Source organism: Schistocerca serialis, chromosome 2 (assembly GCF_023864345.2).
Source record: "Schistocerca serialis cubense isolate TAMUIC-IGC-003099 chromosome 2, iqSchSeri2.2, whole genome shotgun sequence".
Lineage (NCBI taxonomy): Eukaryota > Metazoa > Arthropoda > Insecta > Orthoptera > Acrididae > Schistocerca > Schistocerca serialis.
In genome coordinates, this window is record NC_064639.1 from 461,314,985 (window position 1) to 461,336,136 (window position 21,152).

Sequence of the window (21,152 nt, forward strand, 5' to 3'; positions counted from 1 at the left end):
CTTCTTTGGGACTTGTGGTAGTAATCGAAGACCACGTGAATATTACTGCAGACCACCTGCATTCGTTCGTGATTGTTGTTCTCGCCGTCGTCGATGCCATCATCCAGTAAGATAACTGTTCGTACCGCAACGCCGTAATTTTGCTTCGATGGTTTGAGGATTATGATAGTCAACTCACAGTGATGTCTTGGCTACCCGATTCGCCTGATCCGAACCCAATGGAGTATGCCTGGGGCGCTATGGAGCGCAACCCCCACTACTACAAACCACCGGCCCATCATTCACGGGAATCCTGTCACTTGCTCATATGCACCTGTAGCGACGTAGTAGTAGTACTAGCTTCATTCATCCATAGATCTCTTTTTACAAGGATATAGGACATGTCAAAGTATTTACAGGCTTAGACCGATTTAAAATAAACTAATTCGTATAAACATATATTTACAGACTTCTAGTTAGACAAATAACTTATTAAATAATGTAATGCTACACTGTTCACTCATATCTCACTATCAGTCACTGCACACACTACACGCCCATTGTTTCATAACACTTCACTCGCTACACACACACACACACATACACACACACACACACACACACACACACACACACACACACACTGGTGATCTCTGGGCCAAATTCTGTACCGCAATGTCCCATCTGCTATCCTGAAAAACTGTCAGCATCCCTCCATAATGAGTGAGATGTTGAGCTCAGAAACAGGAAGAAATGTTAGTATTGTGCTATGCATAGCTTGGGAGTAAGTATTTCTAGAAAGGAAAAAAAAAGGGAAAAACATAAAGTGAAGGTGTCATGTGGAATGTTGGATGTTTTATAATCATTATTATTATTATTATTGTTATTATTATTTGTATAACATTTTTTATCGAACCCCTACTCTGTTTTGTCTAAGTAATACTTCAGTGTATAAAATGAGTTGCATAACACGTACTTTCAGCTGCCTTTTTAATAAGTGTATCTTTGCAATTTCTTTAATTTCTTCTGCTAATTTATTGAACAGTTTTATTTCTTGGCATAAAATTCTGTTTTGAGTTTTATGTTTATTTTTTCTTGGTAACTGTAAGTTGAGTCTGTATCTCGCTGCATCGTCATGGACAGAGCTGTTTGTGCAGTAATTACCAATGTTATTTTTTATGTGCACAACTGACTGGTAAATGTATTCACGTGGAGCAGTTAAAATCCCCAGTGTTTCGAACAGATCTTTACAATGAGCACGACTAGTATTTTGTATTGTTATTCTTATGTCTCGTTTTTGGAGTTTGAAAATTGTGTTCATATTTTGTGCGTTTGTTCCCAAAAAAAGAATGAAGAATGCCATGAAATTGGTTCAAATGGCTCTGATCGCTATGGGACTTAACTTCTGAGGTCATCAGTCCCCTAGAACTTAGAACTACTTAAACGAAACTAACCTAAGGACATCACACACATCCATGCCCGAGGCAGGATTCGAACCTGCGACCGTGGCGTCCGCACGGTTCCAGACTGTAGCGCCTCGAACCGCGCGGCCACCCCGGCCGGCAGAATGCCATACCTCAGAATTGAGTGTACATATGAATAATATCAGCATAACATGCTGATGACATTCTATTCACAAGTACCTTTGTGTGTTCACACCACTTCAACAGAGACTCAATATTCATTCCTAGAAATTTTGCATTTGTTACACAGTCTATAGAGGTGCCATCAATTTAATTTAACATTGTCGATATTCCTCTTCAAACTGAAATTCATGGCATTATTTTTCTTTATGTTCAATGTCACTTTATTGTTTATTGACAAATCATAAACTTCCTTGAGAGTTTCATTTGCTTTCTCGGCAAGGAGTTCTCTTGTCTTCTCAGTGACTATAATATTGCTATCATCAGCGAAGAGAAATTTTTCACCATGAGTAACACTACTGGGAAAGTCATTAATGTATATCAGGAATAGTATTGGTCCTAATATGCTACGCTGTGGAACCCCTATACTCATTGATTTTGGTTCTGAGAAGTGTTTTACTAAATGTTTGGATCTATTTGAAGTATGTGTTATCTCTACCCTTTGTACCCTATCTGCTAGGTATGATCGAAACCAGTCATTAGCTACTCCTCTTATTCCTACTGCTTCGAATTTATTTAATAGAATCTTGTGGTCTACTATATCAAACGCCTTAGAGAGATCCAAAAATATTCCTGTGATACACTCATCTTTATGAAGAGCATCAAGTACAACTTTTGTGTATTCTACTATGGCTGACTCCGTATTTTTGCCACTTTGGAAACCAAACAGTGATTCGCTTAAAAGATTGTATTTGTTCAGGTAATTCATTACTCTGTCTTTCATAATTGCTTTTATTAGGTTTGAGAATGCTGACAGCAGGGAAATGTGCTGGTAATTTTCTGTGTCTTCTGCATAACCATTCTTAAGCAAAGGCACAACTCTTCCCTGTTTTAACTGCTCTGGAAATGTCCCGGATGTGAAGGATTCATTTACTATATTTGTTAAGAGGTCTTGTATAATCCCTATGCATTGTTTCAGTACACATGTTGGTACTTCATCTAAGCCTACTGACTTTTTTATTTTTTAGTTTTTGAACAGTTTTATTGATTTCATTTTCTGTGGTTGGAAGTAACTTCATTGTACTTAGTGCAACATTATTTACAGGTGTTATATTTGTTTTGAGAAATTTTTGCTGTAACTTCTCTGCAATACTTGAAAAATGCACGTTTACGTAGTTTGCTAAGTGTTTTGGATCACTTATTACCTTATCCCCCTCCCTTAGCAGTATGTTATTCTGGATTTGTTTGCCTCTCCCCATTTCCTTTTTATAACATCCCAGACTGCTTTGCCTTTATTTTCTGCAATATATATTATTTTGTCATTAAATGACTTTTTTGTAGTAATGAGCACCTTCCTATAGATCTTTTTGCATCTTTGATGAAAATTTAAGAATTCTGAATCATTGTGAATCTTTTTCATGGAACTGAGGTGTTCAAGTGTTTGGGAGGACTTCTTAATACCTGCTGTTATCCATCTGTTTTTGTGAGATATTGATACAGAAGTGCATACTTTTGGAAATGCCTTTTCAATGTTCAATTTAAACAATGTGGAGAATTTAGAGAATTTCATATGCACATACACTTCATCCCAGCTTTGTTTTTCTACTTCTTTTGAAAAATCTTTTGTTTTGATTTCTGATAGATGTCGTTTGTAGGCTTGTAGTTTAGGGAATGATTCGATGCCAGATTGTACTGTTGTTATTTGACAGAGATGGTCTGATAGTCCGAGATCTTTTACAGCTACATCACATTTTCCCCTGTCCATATTTGTGGCCACATGGTCAATTACTGATGCAGTCATTGTAGTAACCCTTGTTGCACTATTGACCAATAGAGATATGCCAAAACTTTGAAGGATGTTTACGAAGGTGATGCTGGATTCATTTATGATATTAGTGTTGATGTTAATGTCCCCACACAGAATTATGTTGACCTTCATACTTGAGACTTTATCTAGAACTTCTGTTAATTTATTGAAAAAAATGTCCACACTACCACTGGGAAATCTATACACACACAAAATGATTAATTTCTTGGTTATATCAAGCCCTGTTAATTCAATAGCGGATATTTCAAAGTGTTTTTCTACACTTACTGTAGAGAGGCCATGTCTTGATTTGAACTGTGTTCCTTTTCTGATATAAATGCATGATCCTTCACCCCTTGAGTAGTTCTGCAGTAAGAGTTTGCCCTTTCATATAATGATAATACTGCATGTTGGATTTCTGTGTCTCTACACCAGTGCTCAGTAATTCAAACTACTGTGCAGTTCAAAGATTGGAGCTCAACTTCTAACAGTTGTATTTTATTTTTTATTGATTGCACGTTTTGAGGGAGGACTGTTAAGTCTGTGAAATTCCCCATGTTACTCTTTCCAGTGGTTTGTTTTTCTTTGTGGCATCTGGTATGTGTGATATTTGAAGTGTTAAAATCTGTGTTATGAGTGTTTCAGTATTTTTTTAACTGTTGGAGATACTCTTTAGGCAGGGGAACCTGCTTTCTGGACTTATCCTAAAAAGACCTACTTTTCCTAGCTATACAACGGGTATTTGACCATGTGCGACCCGAGATCCACCCCCTACACTTTCATGAATCAGCTGTACCAATCTTCCCTTCCCAGTCCTGTTGGGTGTAGGCCATGCCTAGTGAAACCCCATCTGTTGATAGTCCTGACAGGCACCAGAGAAACATGAGCAAAGTTGGCTGTCCTCAGAGCCATCCCTAACCCTACATTGATTCGCCTCACAGCTCCATCAAGGTGTGATGGATCATGACGCCAGAACAGCTCAACAAAGTGTACGTTGGTTCCAGAAGTCAGGGAAGCTATCTTGACCAGATCACCATCTATGTCACATTCCCCATCCCTGTCCAAAAGTTTCCCACCCCACCTACTATCACTACATAGTCCTCTTTTGTAAAGTCCTTACATAAAGACGCTAGGTCCACTATCACATGACTTAGCCCTACATTTGGCTTGAAGATACTGGTAGCCTGGTATGCTGCTCCTAAACTTTCCTGTAACTGAGGGCCTACACCTCGCCCATGGCTACTAACTAGCAGCAGCTCTTTCTTCTTCCTAACACTTTATACATTCCTAGGCTTCTTGGCCTCGGTTAAAGTGTGCTGCACATTTCGTGCTCCTCGTTCTACCTGAGGCTCTTCTCCACTTAACTCTGGCAGTGGCAGGTACCTGTTTTTGTTGTTGATCATAAAACTGTCAGATCGCGTTCTCTTTCTTCCTACCCTCCTACCAGCTGCCAGTTCTCAACCACCCTCCTACCCCCTATCTCTCTTGATCCTTATGAGTTCCTCCCTTGCTTTCTCCAATTGTGCCTGAAGGGCACAGATTTTCCTTTCCTGTTCCCCAATCCAGAATGTTCCTACCGCATACTCTACAGCTCCAGGAGAGAGCCTCTTCTATTCTCCCAACATTCTCCCCACTGCATCCCCCCCCCCCCCTAGTAAAAGTATTTCCCATAATATTGGCAACAAATCCCTCTACTCACTACCCTATAACAGCTCCCACATTTCTCACTCATGGTCAGTTTCAAGAATGTTTTAAATTTGTCAAGGACGCGAGATTGGCTGTGTGTAAACAAAAAACGACACAAAGGTCTTATGTGTGGTGGTTGTTGTCTTAGTACTGATTTATAGATACAATGACAGAAGAATGAATTTGTAATTTCTTTGCTTTTAGAGAATTTAGGTTGTCAGGCGTGTTTGGTCAGGTTTTTAAACGTTTATAGCTCGGAAAATTTTTACCTAGATCGCGTCTATCTAACTAGTAAACAATACGAAATGCGTTAGTTAAATACGATTTAGAAACGTTTAATTACACTTTTATTGCGACAATAGACACTGATGAAACTAGTAGCGGTCTTTTTTAAACGAATTTTGCACTATCAAGAAAACTTCAATAGAATTTTTTGTGTTTATGTCACGCAAAATTTCGGGTTATGTCGCGATTATCGGGACTTCAGCTAAAGAAAAAGTTTTTTCAAGATCAAGCTCTGCTGGGACGCTAATATTCAGTTGTGTAGCAAGAACGGACACTACAGCAAGCATACAAAACAAAGAAAATTTAAATTTGACACCATTTCCTCTTAAATAAGTTTTTTAACGGACGAAGAAAATACCTGTGATCTCACTAGGCAGCCTTCTTCCGGAAACCCACTAAGAAATTTTAGAGCACATTATACGCAGAATCGCTGTTGTTGCGTTACAGACTGGACAGCAAACGTTATTAAGCGTGTGGTCATAGCTCAGTAACATCAGTTTACATCCGTTTGGTTTTTCCAACAGAACTCATCCTGCTGCAGCAAACAGTAAATACATATCGGCAACTTCTGTAATGAGTAATGCACATTGTTCGCTATTCAGTCATGAAATGGAAGCAATATTAAGCTCCACTGTGTACACATCACAGACAACTGTATATTTTCGAGGCAGCGCCACCAATGTAGATCCGGCAGGCGGTTGTTCATTATGAACCATGAGCTGTTTCCAAACACTTGCATCACATACACTGCTCACTCGAGACCTCGGGCCGCCTGAAATATGTATTACCAGCCATTGCATTCTTATCCCATTTTATTCAGTTTAGCTTCCTCTCCAATTTATATAATTTTGACCTTTACATTATTCTCCATAGTGGCGGAACGTAATCGCAAAAGCAATGTCCTCTTCCTCGGTCGATGAAAATGTGCCCCAGTTTGGACAATAATGCTGACCAGCCCTTCGTCCCAGTCCAAGTCAGTAATAGCTTTTTAGTCTTTTCTTGGTTAGAAGCTTGTTTTAGACGGATTATCCATTTTTCTATGCTAATAGTAACTTCCCACCATTGACTCTTTAAAGAATCGAAGCTCCAGAGATATGATTACCTTACAAATGAGGCAGTGTCTTGAATATTGTTGCAAGTCACTAACTGCTCTCATTATCAAACACTGGGTGAGTACTTGGTAATTTGTGCTCCGTTGTAAGAAAAGCCAGTTTATGACGCATCTCATTGTTTATGACGCGATACCTCCTGAGCCATGAGTCGTACAATCGTATGATTCAGTTGCTGCGTTCAGTGGTATATGTGGATAATGCTTGCAAAATGTATTACGAATAGAGATAATAATAGTAGTAGTATCAGTAGTAGTAGTAGTAGTAGTAAAGAATAATAAAGTAAAACGTCATGCATGATGCTGAAGTTTTAATCCATGAACAGCGAAAATATGATGATCGATAAACTTTTTTTCCTTTCATTATTTTGTGAGGGTGCATCAGCGAAAAAAAGTTCAGAAAAGGTCTGAAATAACGTGTAAAGTTGTTGGAAATCATGAGGGCTTTTATTCTCAAACACTGGACGAATATGGTCTGTGGAATTTGCACACCGTAAGTTAGGATGCCTCAAGACATATAGATTGTTTCTGACTTCAGTATCTGACTTACTGTGTTAAGCCTTTGACGTAAGACAATACGAGGGGGAGTTTGAAAATAAGTTTCCCCTGTCGACTGTGGTCAGAGTTGGATGTGAAAGGAAAAAAAAGAGAGAATGAGACATTAAAGATAAGACATATCTTTCTTTTTCAACATAATTTCCAAGTACATTGAGACATTTGTCATACCGCTTTATAAGCTTCAAAAGCCTTCGTGAAAAAAATCAGGGCATTGCACACGGAAGAAGCGTTGAACGGCTTGTTTGACGTCAGCATTGCTGCCAAAGCACCTTCCGCCGAGAGTCTTCTTAAGCAGGAAACACATGGAAGTCACTTGTGAGTTCGCTCATGTCCGATTCCAAGTTCTGGCGCTACTCCATCGATGGTGATACGCCGGTTCGCTTTAATCATATCATCCACCTTCCTGAAATTTGCATCTGTAGTGGCCGTCCTGCACTTGCTGACGTCCATCACTGAATTGCTGGCACCATCTCCGCACCGTTTGCCTCGACATCACACCTGACCCATACATCTCAACAAGGCGGTTATGAACTTCTGTGCCTGATACTCCACCTTCCCATTCATAGCAGATAACAGCTCTCACTTCCGCCTTTGACCACGACTCCAAAACGCAGCTTCTCTCGATAGCTCAGGGGAAGACTGAACGGCTGGCCTCCGCTTTGCGCAGGCACTGCGACAGCGCCATCTGCTTGATCGCCGTCGACCTCTACACAATGGTGTATCAGTGTCTTGCACGTGCGCGTTCACCTGACGTGTCGTCTTTCGCCCATATTACACAACTCTGCCCACAGTCGACACCGGAACCTTATTTTCCAACTAGTTCCTAAATATTAGATATTGATAGCATTTTAACTTTTTAATTACATGAAATACTGAAACCAATATTTTTGCTGTCCCTAAAAGCACACAGATAGGCAGGCTGCAACTGGGACTGGGCGACGGTTTTAGCCGTATGCGAATATGGATGTTTATAAGGCAAAGTCTATAGATGTGACTACTGAAATAACAGTTGTAAATATGACTGCTTTTCCATTCGTTGCACAGTCTCCAGCTCCTGCAGTTAAGTATCCTGCACTTTCGTATCCAGCGGAAGTGTAGGGAAAATCGTATAATTAAGTCTGTGATGGAAGTAAACGAGGCTGTACTATCAACGGTGAACTACGATAAAATACACGGAACTGTCGGTCTTGCCATTTATACTAATTAATATAATTTTAACGATAAACATTGTTTACTTCGAAGAAACGTTGACACTTAACTGACTTTGTATCGATTTGTAGCGTAAGCGCAGAGGGAGTGCGGCTACGGTAGATTGTTATTAATTGTTACGTTTTTCTCCTTCGAAGAGAGCAGCTCCTGATTCAAGGCTTCACTTGACGTAAATGGACAGCGATTCACAAGACGATCTCCTCGCCAATAAAAAAAAAAAAAATTTAAAAAAAATCGTTGCTCACTTGAAAGCAGGGTACAAAATTGGAGATTTCTTTTTGAGAGTAAATTAACAGCTGTCGGTGACAGCATTAGTCGTCGATCCTCCGCATAACTTTTAGCATTTCGCCGCCGTCTTCTGGCCTTACAGCCTCATTACAGACAACAGCATCGTCCACGAAAAGCCACACGGAACTTCCGACGTGCCAATCAAGAGGAAATTTTTTTTATCTTTTTCACTTTTTTGGACTAACGCGGTATCTTTAACTTTCATTTTCACTGTAAGGAATTGAAAATTCGTCATTCGCGTGGTTAACAGAAGTTGCACCAAATATATAAACTGACCGAAATCCGGGAAATCGCAAAGTCAGTAACATGGCATTGTTTCTACAATGGTGTAATACGTCATCAGTTAGGACGAAACGTTTAAAATAAATTGTGCTGTATGTTTCAGTAACGGCACACAATGGGCAAGCAACTACGAGGAGACGACGCAGACCATTGTGAAGCACAGCAACAACTTCAACAACAACTGCAACAACAACATCAGCGTGCGCCCGCGGTCCAGCCACAGCATCGCCAGCTCAGAGTTCATGTCCGAGTCCTCTCCAGATGACAGCATAGGCGACTACGAGGGTGAGCTCAGCGGCGAAGCGCGCGCAAGCTTGCGAAACTCGCTTGTTTATAGTTATCGTCGGCGGCAGCCGTGAGAATTTGCGAGCATTATAAGGAAGACAAAGGGGCGGAGGGATGTCAAGGGGGTGAGCGACTGTGGGAGGGAGGAGGGGGGGGGGGGAGATACGGGTTAACAAGTGACAATACTGATACGCATACTGTTAACACTGGTGTGCAAAACGCAAAGACGAAACAACTTTCGCATGATGTGTCACCGCCAAGGAACAACTGCAACATTATAAGTACAGAAAGTAACTGAAATAAATACGCAATGAGACGAAGAGAAACTACAGTTTTATGCAAAGGCAATAATTACACTGATACCACCGCCATTAATGATGGTCCCCTGGACATTGCAAAAGGCGAGACATGTTACTTAATAGGGTAATAGGGTATATGATCACCATGCTCCCATGCTGGCCACAACGTTCGCAAAGAATTCTTGAAGTTGGGTGTCCCATTTCTCCTCCAGCGTAGCTGACAAACGTCTGGGTGGTCGTTGGTGCATATGGTCGTGTTGCAATACTCTCTTCAATGCTTTCCACACGTACTCGATGGTAATTTAAATTGGGGGCACGGGCGGGTCAGTCGATTCACCGAATATCTTCTCCCCTGAAAAGACACACGCGGAGACGGTGTACAGTGTCACAATAACTTTGACAGATGAGTGTACCATGTTCAGATTCAAATGGTTCAAATGGCTCTGAGCACTATGGTACTCAACTTCTGAGGTCATCAGTCCCCTAGAACTTAGAACCACTTAAACCTAACTAACCTAAGGACATCACACACATCCATGCCCGAGGCAGGATTCAAACCTGCCACCATAGCGGTCGCGCAGTTCCAGACTGTAGCGCCTAGAACCGCTCGGCCACCCTGGCCGGCCATGTTCAGATTTTCGCACGTCCGCACACCATGCAACATAACACCTCTCACTCCGCAACACCTGGACCATCAACACGATCATGTTCCACAACGTTCCAGGGTGCAATACGAGGATACGTCTAATATTACCGAAGATGATCGGTTTGGTTGTTCATGTGCTATGGTGCGGGGGCGAAATAAGCGTACTGACCTCCAAATCTCTGAAACAGTAGACTCACCGGTCAACTGTGTGTCACTATACACCTTCGTGTGTGTGTCTTGTCAGGGGCGCACTCATCCCTGAGTTCATTTCCGTGGATGAAAAAGCACAACCGCAAATAACAGAGGTACAGAAACTCTTGGGAACGCGAGGATGTTCGATGAATGGACTGTCCTGCCCGCTCCCTCGACTTAAGCCCCATCGATCAGGTGTGGGTTGCGTTAGGGAGACGTACTGCTGCACACCCACATTCATCGACGACCATCCAGTTATTCTCAAAAGCACTGGTGGAGAAATGGGACCCCACCATAAGAATCCTTTACCGGCGTTGCGGCCAGCATGGGTGCACGTTATAGAGCATTCATTCCAGTCCGTAGTGATGATAAACAACTATCTCCCGATCTTTGTAATGTCCAGGTGATCATGCTGGATTGTCGTGACCGCGATGTAATTATTGTCTTTGAATAAAAGTGTCATTTCAGTTCGCCTCATTACGCATTTCTTTCAGTTACGTTGTGTAATGTACTGTATCAGTTCTTTCTATGTACGGTCCAAGTTTCATCGAGCTATGTTACTTGGCAGTGACAAAGGGAGGAGAATTCTCAATTATATTTTAGTGAGTAGCAGAGTGGAGAGTACTTTGAGTGTATGCTTCACTGTAAACCATAAAATATCCAAAAGGTAACCATCTCAACACACGACTTTGTTGCCGGAACATACACTGATGACCTAGAACATTATGTACTTATAGGGATATAGTGTCTGTTCTTTGCGACATGTCAGAAAGAACAGACATCATTGATGACCTGCAGCCGTCTAGAACTAAACTAGGATAATGTATTAATACCTTCAGCTGCTGACGGGCGTTGATATATATCAACGGGGACAGGTGAAAATGTGTGCCCCGACCGGGATCTCCTGCTTACATGGCACACGCTCTATCCATCTGAGCCTCCGAGGGCACAGAGGGTAGTGCAACTGCAGGGACTATCTCGCGCACGCCTCCCGCGAGACCTACATTCTCACCTTAAATGCCACACACTACATTCATAGTGTCCCTACCCAACACACTCAGTACTCGTCATGTCCGAAAGAACAATCCATATAAGTATATACACTCCTGGAAATTGAAATAAGAACACCGTGAATTCATTGTCCCAGGAAGGGGAAACTTTATTGACACATTCCTGGGGTCATATACATCACATGATCACACTGACAGAACCACAGGCACATAGACACAGGCAACAGAGCATGCACAATGTCGGCACTAGTACAGTGTATATCCACCTTTCGCAGCAATGCAGGCTGCTATTCTCCCATGGAGACGATCGTAGAGATGCTGGATGTAGTCCTGTGGAACGGCTTGCCTTGCCATTTCCACCTGGCGCCTCAGTTGGACCAGCGTTCGTGCTGGACGTGCAGACCGCGTGAGACGACGCTTCATCCAGTCCCAAACACGCTCAATGGGGGACAGATCCGGAGATCTTACACCTTCTAGAGCACGTTGGGTGGCACGGGATACATGCGGACGTGCATTGTCCTGTTGGAACAGCAAGTTCCCTTGCCGGTCTAGGAATGGTAGAACGATGGGTTCGATGACGGTTTGGATGTACCGTGCACTATTCAGTGTCCCCTCGACGATCACCAGTGGTGTACGGCCAGTGTAGGAGATCGCTCCCCACACCATGATGCCGGGTATTGGCCCTGTGTGCCTCGGTCGTATGCAGTCCTGATTGTGGCGCTCACCTGCACGGCGCCAAACACGCATACGACCATCATTGGCACCAACGCAGAAGTGACTCTCATCGCTGAAGACGACACGTCTCCATTCGTCCCTCCATTCACGCCTGTCGCGACACCACTGGAGGCGGGCTGCAGGATGTTGGGGCGTGAGCGGAAGACGGCCTAACGGTGTGCGGGACCGTAGCCCAGCGTCATGGAGACGGTTGCGAATGGTCCTCGCCGATACCCCAGGAGCAACAGTGTCCCTAATTTGCTGGGAAGTGGCGGTGCGGTCCCCTACGGCACTGCGTAGGATCCTACGGTCTTGGCGTGCATCCGTGCGTCGCTGCGGTCCGGTCCCAGGTCGACGGGCACGTGCACCTTCCGCCGACCACTGGCGACAACATCGATGTACTGTGGAGACCTCACGCCCCACGTGTTGAGCAATTCGGCGGTACCCGGCCTCCCGCATGCCCACTATACGCCCTCGCTCAAAGTCCGTCAACTGCGCATACGGTTCACGTCCACGCTGTCGCGGCATGCTACCAGTGTTAAAGACTGCGATGGAGCTCCGTATGCCACGGCAAACTGGCTGACACTGACGGCGGCGGTGCACAAATGCTGCGCAGCTAGCGCCATTCGACGGCCAACACCGCGGTTCCTGGTGTGTCCGCTGTGCCGTGCGTGTGATCATTGCTTGTACAGCCCTCTCGCAGTGTCCGGAGCAAGTATGGTGGGTCTGACACACCGGTGTCAATGTGTTCTTTTTTTCCATTTCCAGGAGTGTAGTTCTGGCAATACCAGCCATGACCTTCTTCTTCTGTGCGAAAGCTCACATATTACCCGTAATCTTACGGAACTTGGTAGGAATGTCTTCCACGAGTAATGAGTGTGTTGGGTAGGGACACTATGAATGTAGTGTGTGGACATATAAGGTCAGATTGTGGGTCTCGCGGGAGGCGTGCGCGAGATAGTCCCTGCAGTCGCACTATCCTCTGTGTCCTCGGTGGCTCAGATGGATAGAGCGTCTGCCATGTAAGCAGGAGATCCCGGGTTCGAGTCTCGGTCGGGATACACGTTTTCACATGTCCCCGTTGATACATATCAACGCCCGTGAGCAGCTGAAGGTATTAATGCATAATTCTAATCTAGAACATTATGATCAGATACCACCGCCACTTTTAACGCCACCTAAAGGCGTTTCGGGCACGTGGTGAGATAAGAAAGGCATATAAGTGGAGCAGAAACGAATGGTAAGCTGAAGATTTTGCATCCGTGGGGATCCACAGCCTCTAAGTGGTTACTAAAAGAATACATTGTCTGTTGTAGGCTGTATTGTGCTTTGCTAAAATGAAACGATATGTAATACATGACACAGCAAATGTGCTTGATAACGGCTCGCGCCCGAAATTAGCTAACTGCACGATTTCAATAAAGCGCAATACAGCCTACAACCGGCAATGTATTTTTTTATTGTATTGGGAATTTCGTAACGATGATACGGATCGCAAATGGGGGAAGTCCACTGGTAGAAGCGACTTTGACACAGCTGATTGTTGTCGTCCGGTGCCTGGTAAGGACGAACGGATTCCAAATTTTTGACTGAACGTTGTGATGTAAGTCCTCCATTGTATCCTCTCAAAAATGCGATGATCTAATTCGTTATGTATTCAGTCAATTCATGTTCTTTCCGTCTGAAAATAGCTGTACGACAACTACACTTCACCGCTTTTGTTTTTGTTTCTTTCTTTGCTTCTAGGTTCGTGGTCGCAACTCCGTTCTCAAACACCCATTCTTGTTAAAATCAACCAAGCTGTCAAGCTGCAGCCTAGCACCATCACTGTCCCCTGGCAGTGTCGACAATATGCGGTAGCTGCATGTCTTGCGCGTTCAGGCAGACAATGGCGACTTTTCCTGTCTCTCCTCTCCAGGCAGCTCTAGACTATGTCTTCCATCCTCCCCGTCCCTTATCTCTCTCCCCTCCCCGTCCCTTCCCTCTCCCCTCTCCTTGTCGACACATTACGAATACTTCTTATAAATGTTTGAACGGGACGCTTTCCCATTCTTATTCGACATTACTTTTTGTGAGGAGTATCATAAAGTTTTATTTATCATCAGGGGAAAACTCCAGGTGTGACCATGACAACTGGCGTTACTCCATCTCTCGATATTCACTCTTCAGTGCGCCGCATCTTATCCAGCGATGGAGAACCAGGAAGTAGGAAGAAGTAATTGAGTGGCATGTCCGGATATTAGATGGATGGGGCAAAAATTGGTGGCCCAAAGAAGAAGCATGTTTAACTGTGACAGAACGAGCAGGAGCGTTGTAGTGGAACCAAAACAGCCTCTTCAACAGCTTCAAAATGGTTCATATGGCTCTGAGCACTAAGGGACTTAACATCTGAGGTCATCAGTCCCCTAGAACTTAGAACTACTTAAACCTAACTAACCTAACGATATCACACACATCCATGCCCGCGGCAGGATTCGAATATGCGACCGTAGCGGCCGCGCAATTCGAGACTGAAGCGCCTCAAACCGCTTGGCCACACCGGCCGGCCTGAACAGCTTCCCTCGACGTTTGGTCTCGACAGCCAACCGTAACCTTGGCAGGAGATATTGGCAGCATGCTCCTGTGACAGTTTATCTCTCATGAGCATAATAAGTTAGCATCAAAACATGACAGCTCCAGAAAACACGCGGCATCACGTTGCCTGATGATGGTTTGCTTCCTCGCTGTTTTCCAGCGTGGTGAAACCACATGTTGCCACTACTTGATTTGCGTCTATTCCTAGAGTCTTTGTGATACAGCCAGCACTCCGTAGTTATTAAGTGCCAAAAGAAGACATCTCTATTGTCCAGACACAGCTGCAATACTTCCGCTATCGCCTCGGTTCCGCATTCTTTTGAAGTGATACGAGCAGCCGCGCAACCCAACGGGCAGTGATGTCTGTCGTGAAAGATATTAAAACGGATCTGTGACTGTGCTGTATTTTTCCCACTGTAGTCTACATTTTGATACGTTGGTCTTCAAACATATCTTGTGCTTCCCGGTTCTTCGCAGAACTACGATCTCCTACATCGTTCATCATCATTCAAACTTGTTTGACCACAGAAGAAGCCTCAGTGCAGAAAACGAATCACCGCACGATGCTCCACTTCATTAATGGGCTGCACCAGTTTTTTGTATTTCGGCGTGTATCAAACCTGCAGAAATGTATTTGCAAAAAAATAAGCCTTTAATTACGTATGTTTAAACACTTAACTGCCGGCCGGAGTGCCCGAGCGGTTCTCGGCGCTACAATCTGGAACCGCGCGACCGCTGCGGTCGCAGGTTCGAATCCTGCCTCGGGCATGGATTTGTGTGATGTCCTTAGGTTAGTTACGTTTAAATAGTTCTAAGTTCTAGGGGAGTGATGACCTCAGAAGTTAAGTCCCATAGTGCTCAGAGCCATTTGAACCATAAACACTTATCAATATTCTAGGCGCGCAGTCCGGAACCGCGCGACTGCTACGGTCGCAGGTTCGAATCCTGCTTCGGGCATGGATGTGTGTGATGTCCTTAGGTTAGTCAGGTTTAAGTAGTTCTAAGTTCTAGGGGACTGATGACCACAGCTGTTAAGTCCCATAGTGCTCAGAGCCATTTGAACCATTTGAACCACTTATCAATAAATGTTTTGCATCACCCCTTTATTTCGAAATTCATGGCACAAAAAGCAAAAATTGATTCTCAGGCATGCTTATGCACTGAGGTGATGATGATGATGTTTGGTTGTTGGGCGCTCTAACTGCGCGGTCATCAGCGCTCATACAAAGTCCCAATTCTTACATAGTCCATTCTTTTCACAATCTAATCTTGTCACTGTCACAATTAATGATGATGTTGAAATGATGAGAACAACACAATCACCCATTCCCCGGGTAGAGAAAATCCCCAACCCGGCCGGGAATCGAACCCGGGACCCGGCAACGCTAGCCACTAGACCACGAGCTGCGGACTCACGCACTGAGGTGACGCAAGTCGTGGGATAGCGTTATGCACATGTACAGATGGCAGCAGTATCGGTTACACAGGGTATAAAAGATTAGTCCTTGGCGGAGCTGTCATTTGTACTCAGGCGATTCATGTGAAAACGTTTGCGATGTAATTATGGCAGCAGGACGGGAATTAACAGACTTCGAAAGCGGAATGGTAGTTGGAACTAGACGCATAGGACATTCAATTTCGGAAATCGTTAGGGAAGTCCATATTCCGAGATCGACAGTGTCAAGAGTGTGCTGAGAATAACAAATTTCAAGCATTTCCTCTGTCCATGAGCAACACAGCCTTCACTTAACGACCGAGAGTAACGGCGTTCGCGTAGAGTTGTCAGAGATAACAGACAAGCAACAGTGCCTGAAATAGCCGCAGAAATCAATGTGGAACGTACGACAAACGTATCTATCAGCACAGTGCGGCGAGCTTTGGCGTTAATAGGCAGTGGCAGCAGACGACCGAGGCGAGTGCCTTTGTTAACAGTACGAGATCATCTACAGCGCCTCTCCTGGGCTCGTCACCATATCGGTTGGACTTTAGACAACTGGAAAACCATGACCTAGTCAGAAAAGGTTTGATTTCAGTTAGTAAGAGCTGACTGGTAGGGTTCGAGTGTGGCGCAGTCCCCACAGAGCCATGGACCCAAGTCGTCAGCAGGGTCCTGTGCAAGCTGGTGATGGCCCGATAATGGTGTGGGCTGTGTTTACATGTAATGGGCTGAATCCTCTGGTCCAATTGAACCGATCATGACTGGAAATGGTAATGTTCGGCTACTTGGAGATCATTTGCAGCTATCCATAGACTTCATGTTTGTAAATAAAGATTTTTTATGGATGACAAAGTGCCATGTCATTGGGCCACAATTGTTCGCGATTGATTTGAGGAACTATCTGGACAGTTCAGTAATTAAAACTTCCGGGCTAAGAGGCCGTGGTCCAATAGTAGAAATACTTCTCCCTGACGTTTCGTTGCTAGCTGTGGGCAACGAAACGTCAGGGAGAAGTATTTCTACTATTGGACCACGGCCTCTTAGCCCGGAAGTTTTAATTACTGAAGACGCCGGCCGTGAAAGCCTACACGCTATGATTATCTGGACAGTTCGTAGAATGATTTGGGCAACCAGATCGCCCGACATTAATCCCATCGAAAATTTATGGGACATAATCGAGAGGTCAGTTCGTGCAGAAAATCCTGCATCGGCAGCACTTTTGCAATTATGAATGGCTGTAGAGGGGCATTTGTGCAGGGGACTGTCAACGACTTGCTGAGTCCATGCCACATGGAGGTGCTGCCGGGCAAAACGAGGTCCGAAATGATATTAAGAGGTATCCTGTGATTCCTTTCACCTCAATGTATATTCATTTGCAATGCGTCCTCATCACCAAATCAAGAAAACAAGCACTGTTTAGCGACAGAGTTGTCTGTTTCCCATTGGGGGATTTTCCACAGCACTCCTCAATACACGGTAGAACGTCCCCTCGCTGGGATGCAGGCCTGAATCAGTCGTGGCATGCCGTCAATGAGATCATGGACCAAATTGTCGCACTCTTTGATGACGATTATGCCTAAATCGTACAGAGAACGTGGTCGTTGTCGACGTCCAAAAACAGCTCGTTCCAGTCAAGCCCACACATCTTCCACTGGGTTCGTGTCCTGGGAACAGGCAGACCACTTCATTCTGATGATCTTGACATGCTTAAGGAACACGCTCGTGAAACCAGTAGTATGAGCGCGTGATTTATCATCCATCAAGATGAAATTGTCACCAAAATGTTGGTGATATGGCCTCACTATCGGTAGCAGAATATCGTCCGTGGGCAGTTAGTCCTCAACTACCACGAGAGATGTACAGTGACCGCATATAATACCACTTTGAAACGTCACTCCACCAAAACCTTGTTGCACATGTGGGACACAGTGTTGGTGGCCTTCTACATTACCGGGTTCTCTCCAATCAAGCTTTCCGTCGTTAATCAGGGTACAAACAAATCCCAGTTTCGTCCGCAAACAACAACGAACGCCAGTCCTGAAAAGTCCACTCTGCACGATTTCTTACCCGTCTGTAAAGAAGCCCATGCTGTTATGGTGTATGATGCGGTGCTCACCATGGTCACCACGAATGGAGATTCCCATCATACAGTCAAGAGTTTGAAGTGATACATCACTTCCTGTAGCCTCTTTGAACATCGAATCTAGTTCTGCACTATTCAGCTCACGGTTTCTTTGATCATCCTGTACACCTGTCAGACGTTGTGGCGTCCGAGTATTGTGGTTTGATTGCGTGTTGTACAATTTCAGCAAGATTACAATAAAACTAGTTACTTATTATTAATGTAACATGAGGTTTTATTTAAACACTGCTTTTCCCGGCTAATGATCCTTGTTTTGTTAAAGAAATCTCCACCTGGGAACGTGCAGCAATGTTGTTTGTCAAGCAGTCTAAATGGCATTAAGTTGCAGATCGTTATCGAATTTAACATCACTGTTATTCGAGGTGGAAGCACTTCTCTTTAAGCAAAACGAACAGTTTTGTCACACAATGCTACATGCACTCAAAACTAAGGTATTTTTCCTGTCAAAATATTTTATAAAAGTTGTTACGAAATAACCAGGCTTCATACATTAGCAGATAAGAATTTATATCGCGGAAGATGCTATTTGCACTATATTTAAAGATTATTCACAATGTAAGTCGAATTTATTTCCTCAAAGTGAGTTCTGGGCCTCCAATACACAATTATTATCGCAATTACGACCAACAATATTTATGTCCGTATAGAAAATCAATTTAAAACTGCTGTTCCAATAGTTCACTAAGATGGTGGCTAACATAAGAAAATCACTTATCGATTCTGCTTCAGGCTCTGTTTTACTACTAACAAATAATATATATTAAATCTTTTTTGTACCTTCACTAAATGCGTTAACATTTGAATATATTTCTCAATGTTAATTGCTTATTATTCAGCATTTACCAATAAACCGTGCTGTAGATCAATAGCGCTAATGGCTGCGCTTCTTTTGTAGCTGTGTTAATTAACAACATAATACAGTTATCTATAGACCTCTGTGTTACGAGACATCAATCACGTCCGATCATTACAACAGTTCGAACAAGAAGAAGGATTATTCTAGAAGAATCACACATAACAAAAGATGAATATCATCTTTTTCCAAGAGTATTGTCTGAGATATGATTTTCCCTGAAAATTAAATTATGTCACTGACAGTAATTATTTATTATTATTTTAGTATCGATGAAGTCCTTTTTTATTAACATTACAAGATTGTTTGCCCAAATTCCACACACAATGTTTTCGTAAATATTGTTCTGAATAAAATATAGTCGCGGATATTACAAAGTTCACGGCCCATGTATTGTAAGTCCTCAACACAGCCAGTCAGCTGGAACCGATTCCATGTCTGTTCCTCATCATATCGATTCCAGAGCACATGCCGAAGAACTCACTGTTGACGAGCCTTCTGTGCCTAACGTGATGATGCGGACTTGATCAGTGGTCGCAATCGTCGTTGAAGGATATTCACTCTACTGTTCCACCAGTGTTTCTAATGCGTCCCTACTGGTGGTTTACTTACATATGAAATGCTGCAATCCATTCCATTGCGGTGTTCTACCGTAGGTGGCACTCAGGGTAACTGTGTGTATGCTGAAAAACAACGTCAGGAGTTTTGATGTTGCTGAGCAACAGTCAAACAATAACTTTTAAATGAACACACCGCCATTTGATTCCATTGTTGCTTGTTTAATTATGATCTAGGTTTCGGCCTTTTGTCACTTGAAAATGGCATAAAAGCCCGAAACCTGGGTAATAATTAAACAAACAACAATACAGTCAAATGACGGTGTGTTCATTAAAAAAAAGGAAAAAAGTCGGGAATGACTTTTCGATCGGTACAGGAACAGTATCGTCCGTATATGCAAAGTGGCAATTAAAATTTTATGCCAACCTTTCTTAATTATCTGGATGTCAAAGAGAGTTTTAACCACTGCTGTGAAAATATGGGATGGACTTCCACTTTTGCCTCCTACCATAACCAACAGATTGTCTAACGCCATGTTCTCCGCCTACCTTTTTCGATCCGCTTATCCTACTCCACCCGCAGACTCTAAACAGTTATAAAATAGCCCTCTCTACTCTTCGATCTTGAACACCCCCTGGTATCTCCCCTGCTCACTGACCTTGGTACTCTGTCACGCCTTTACCACAACACCCCCCTAACACTACACCATCACACCCTTCTCTTCCTCTCGCAGCTAAACTTTAATTGCCTTCCCTCACCCGACTATGAAATCCGCCCTATATACTCGCGTCCTACAAGATGCCTACCAACCTCCCCTTGTCAGGACCCCCTTACCCTCCACATCGTGAGTGTTGGTTTGGAACCGCATCGTTCTTCACTCTTCCCACATCCCTTCTTGAATGCTACGTTCTCATGATACTCTTGTCCCTGACACTCTACAATCACCCTTCACATCACTCATCTATGTATTTATTTTCATCAGTCACCATATCGGCCTTTTACGTTTTACCACACACAACTGTCTGTTGTTATACAGGGTGCAGTGCTTAAATCCAGACAAATTTCAATTTGAATTTTCAGCCATATCGTAGTCCCGCCGGAGGTCGCGATTGGCTTTCTTAAATGCCATAGGCGTCTAGTAAACAGTCAGAACTTCTAAATGGCAGAGCTGTTACAGACAAATGCTGAATACAACCGAAGGGCCGCTATCATCGAAAGTTTTCGCACTGATTGTTCGCCCACTCAAATAGTCCTATTCTTCGGATACGCGAGATCAACGGTTTACGATAGTGTGGCCAAGTATAATTCTTCGGAGAAGGTGTGTCCAGCGATGGTGGTATCATGCCGCAGCATTGCTTTGGAAAGGGGCAAACCGTCAAAAAAGAAGTATATCTGCAAGTTTTGACGAATGTCCTGAAACCGTGGATGGTAACTGTGGTCTCGTGGAGAGGATATGTCTTTCAACAGGACCGTGCACCATCTCGTATGAGCCATTTAGTCCAAAACTAGCTCTCGGATGACGTTGACATTTTCTGGTCAAAGGAGTTCTGGCCCCCGAATAGCCCATATTTTAACCCATTCGACTACTGTTTGCGGAGCGTAGTCGAAAAAGTTACCAATAAGACGAGGGGCTCTGATGTCACATCTTTGCGCAC

General features: G+C 43.7%; 1 protein-coding gene across 6 annotated transcripts in view; it reads left to right on the top strand.

Annotated features, from left to right (window-relative positions):
- Nucleotides 1-21,152, top strand: part of LOC126457360 (schwannomin-interacting protein 1 homolog) — a 1,975,729-nt gene that overhangs the window by 1,468,411 nt on the left and 486,166 nt on the right. For all 6 annotated transcript variants that reach the window (XM_050093596.1, XM_050093598.1, XM_050093593.1 and 3 more), the window contains one exon: nt 8,889-9,070. In XM_050093596.1, the coding sequence (XP_049949553.1) occupies nt 8,889-9,070 (182 nt within the window). The remainder of the gene's footprint in view (nt 1-8,888; nt 9,071-21,152) is intronic.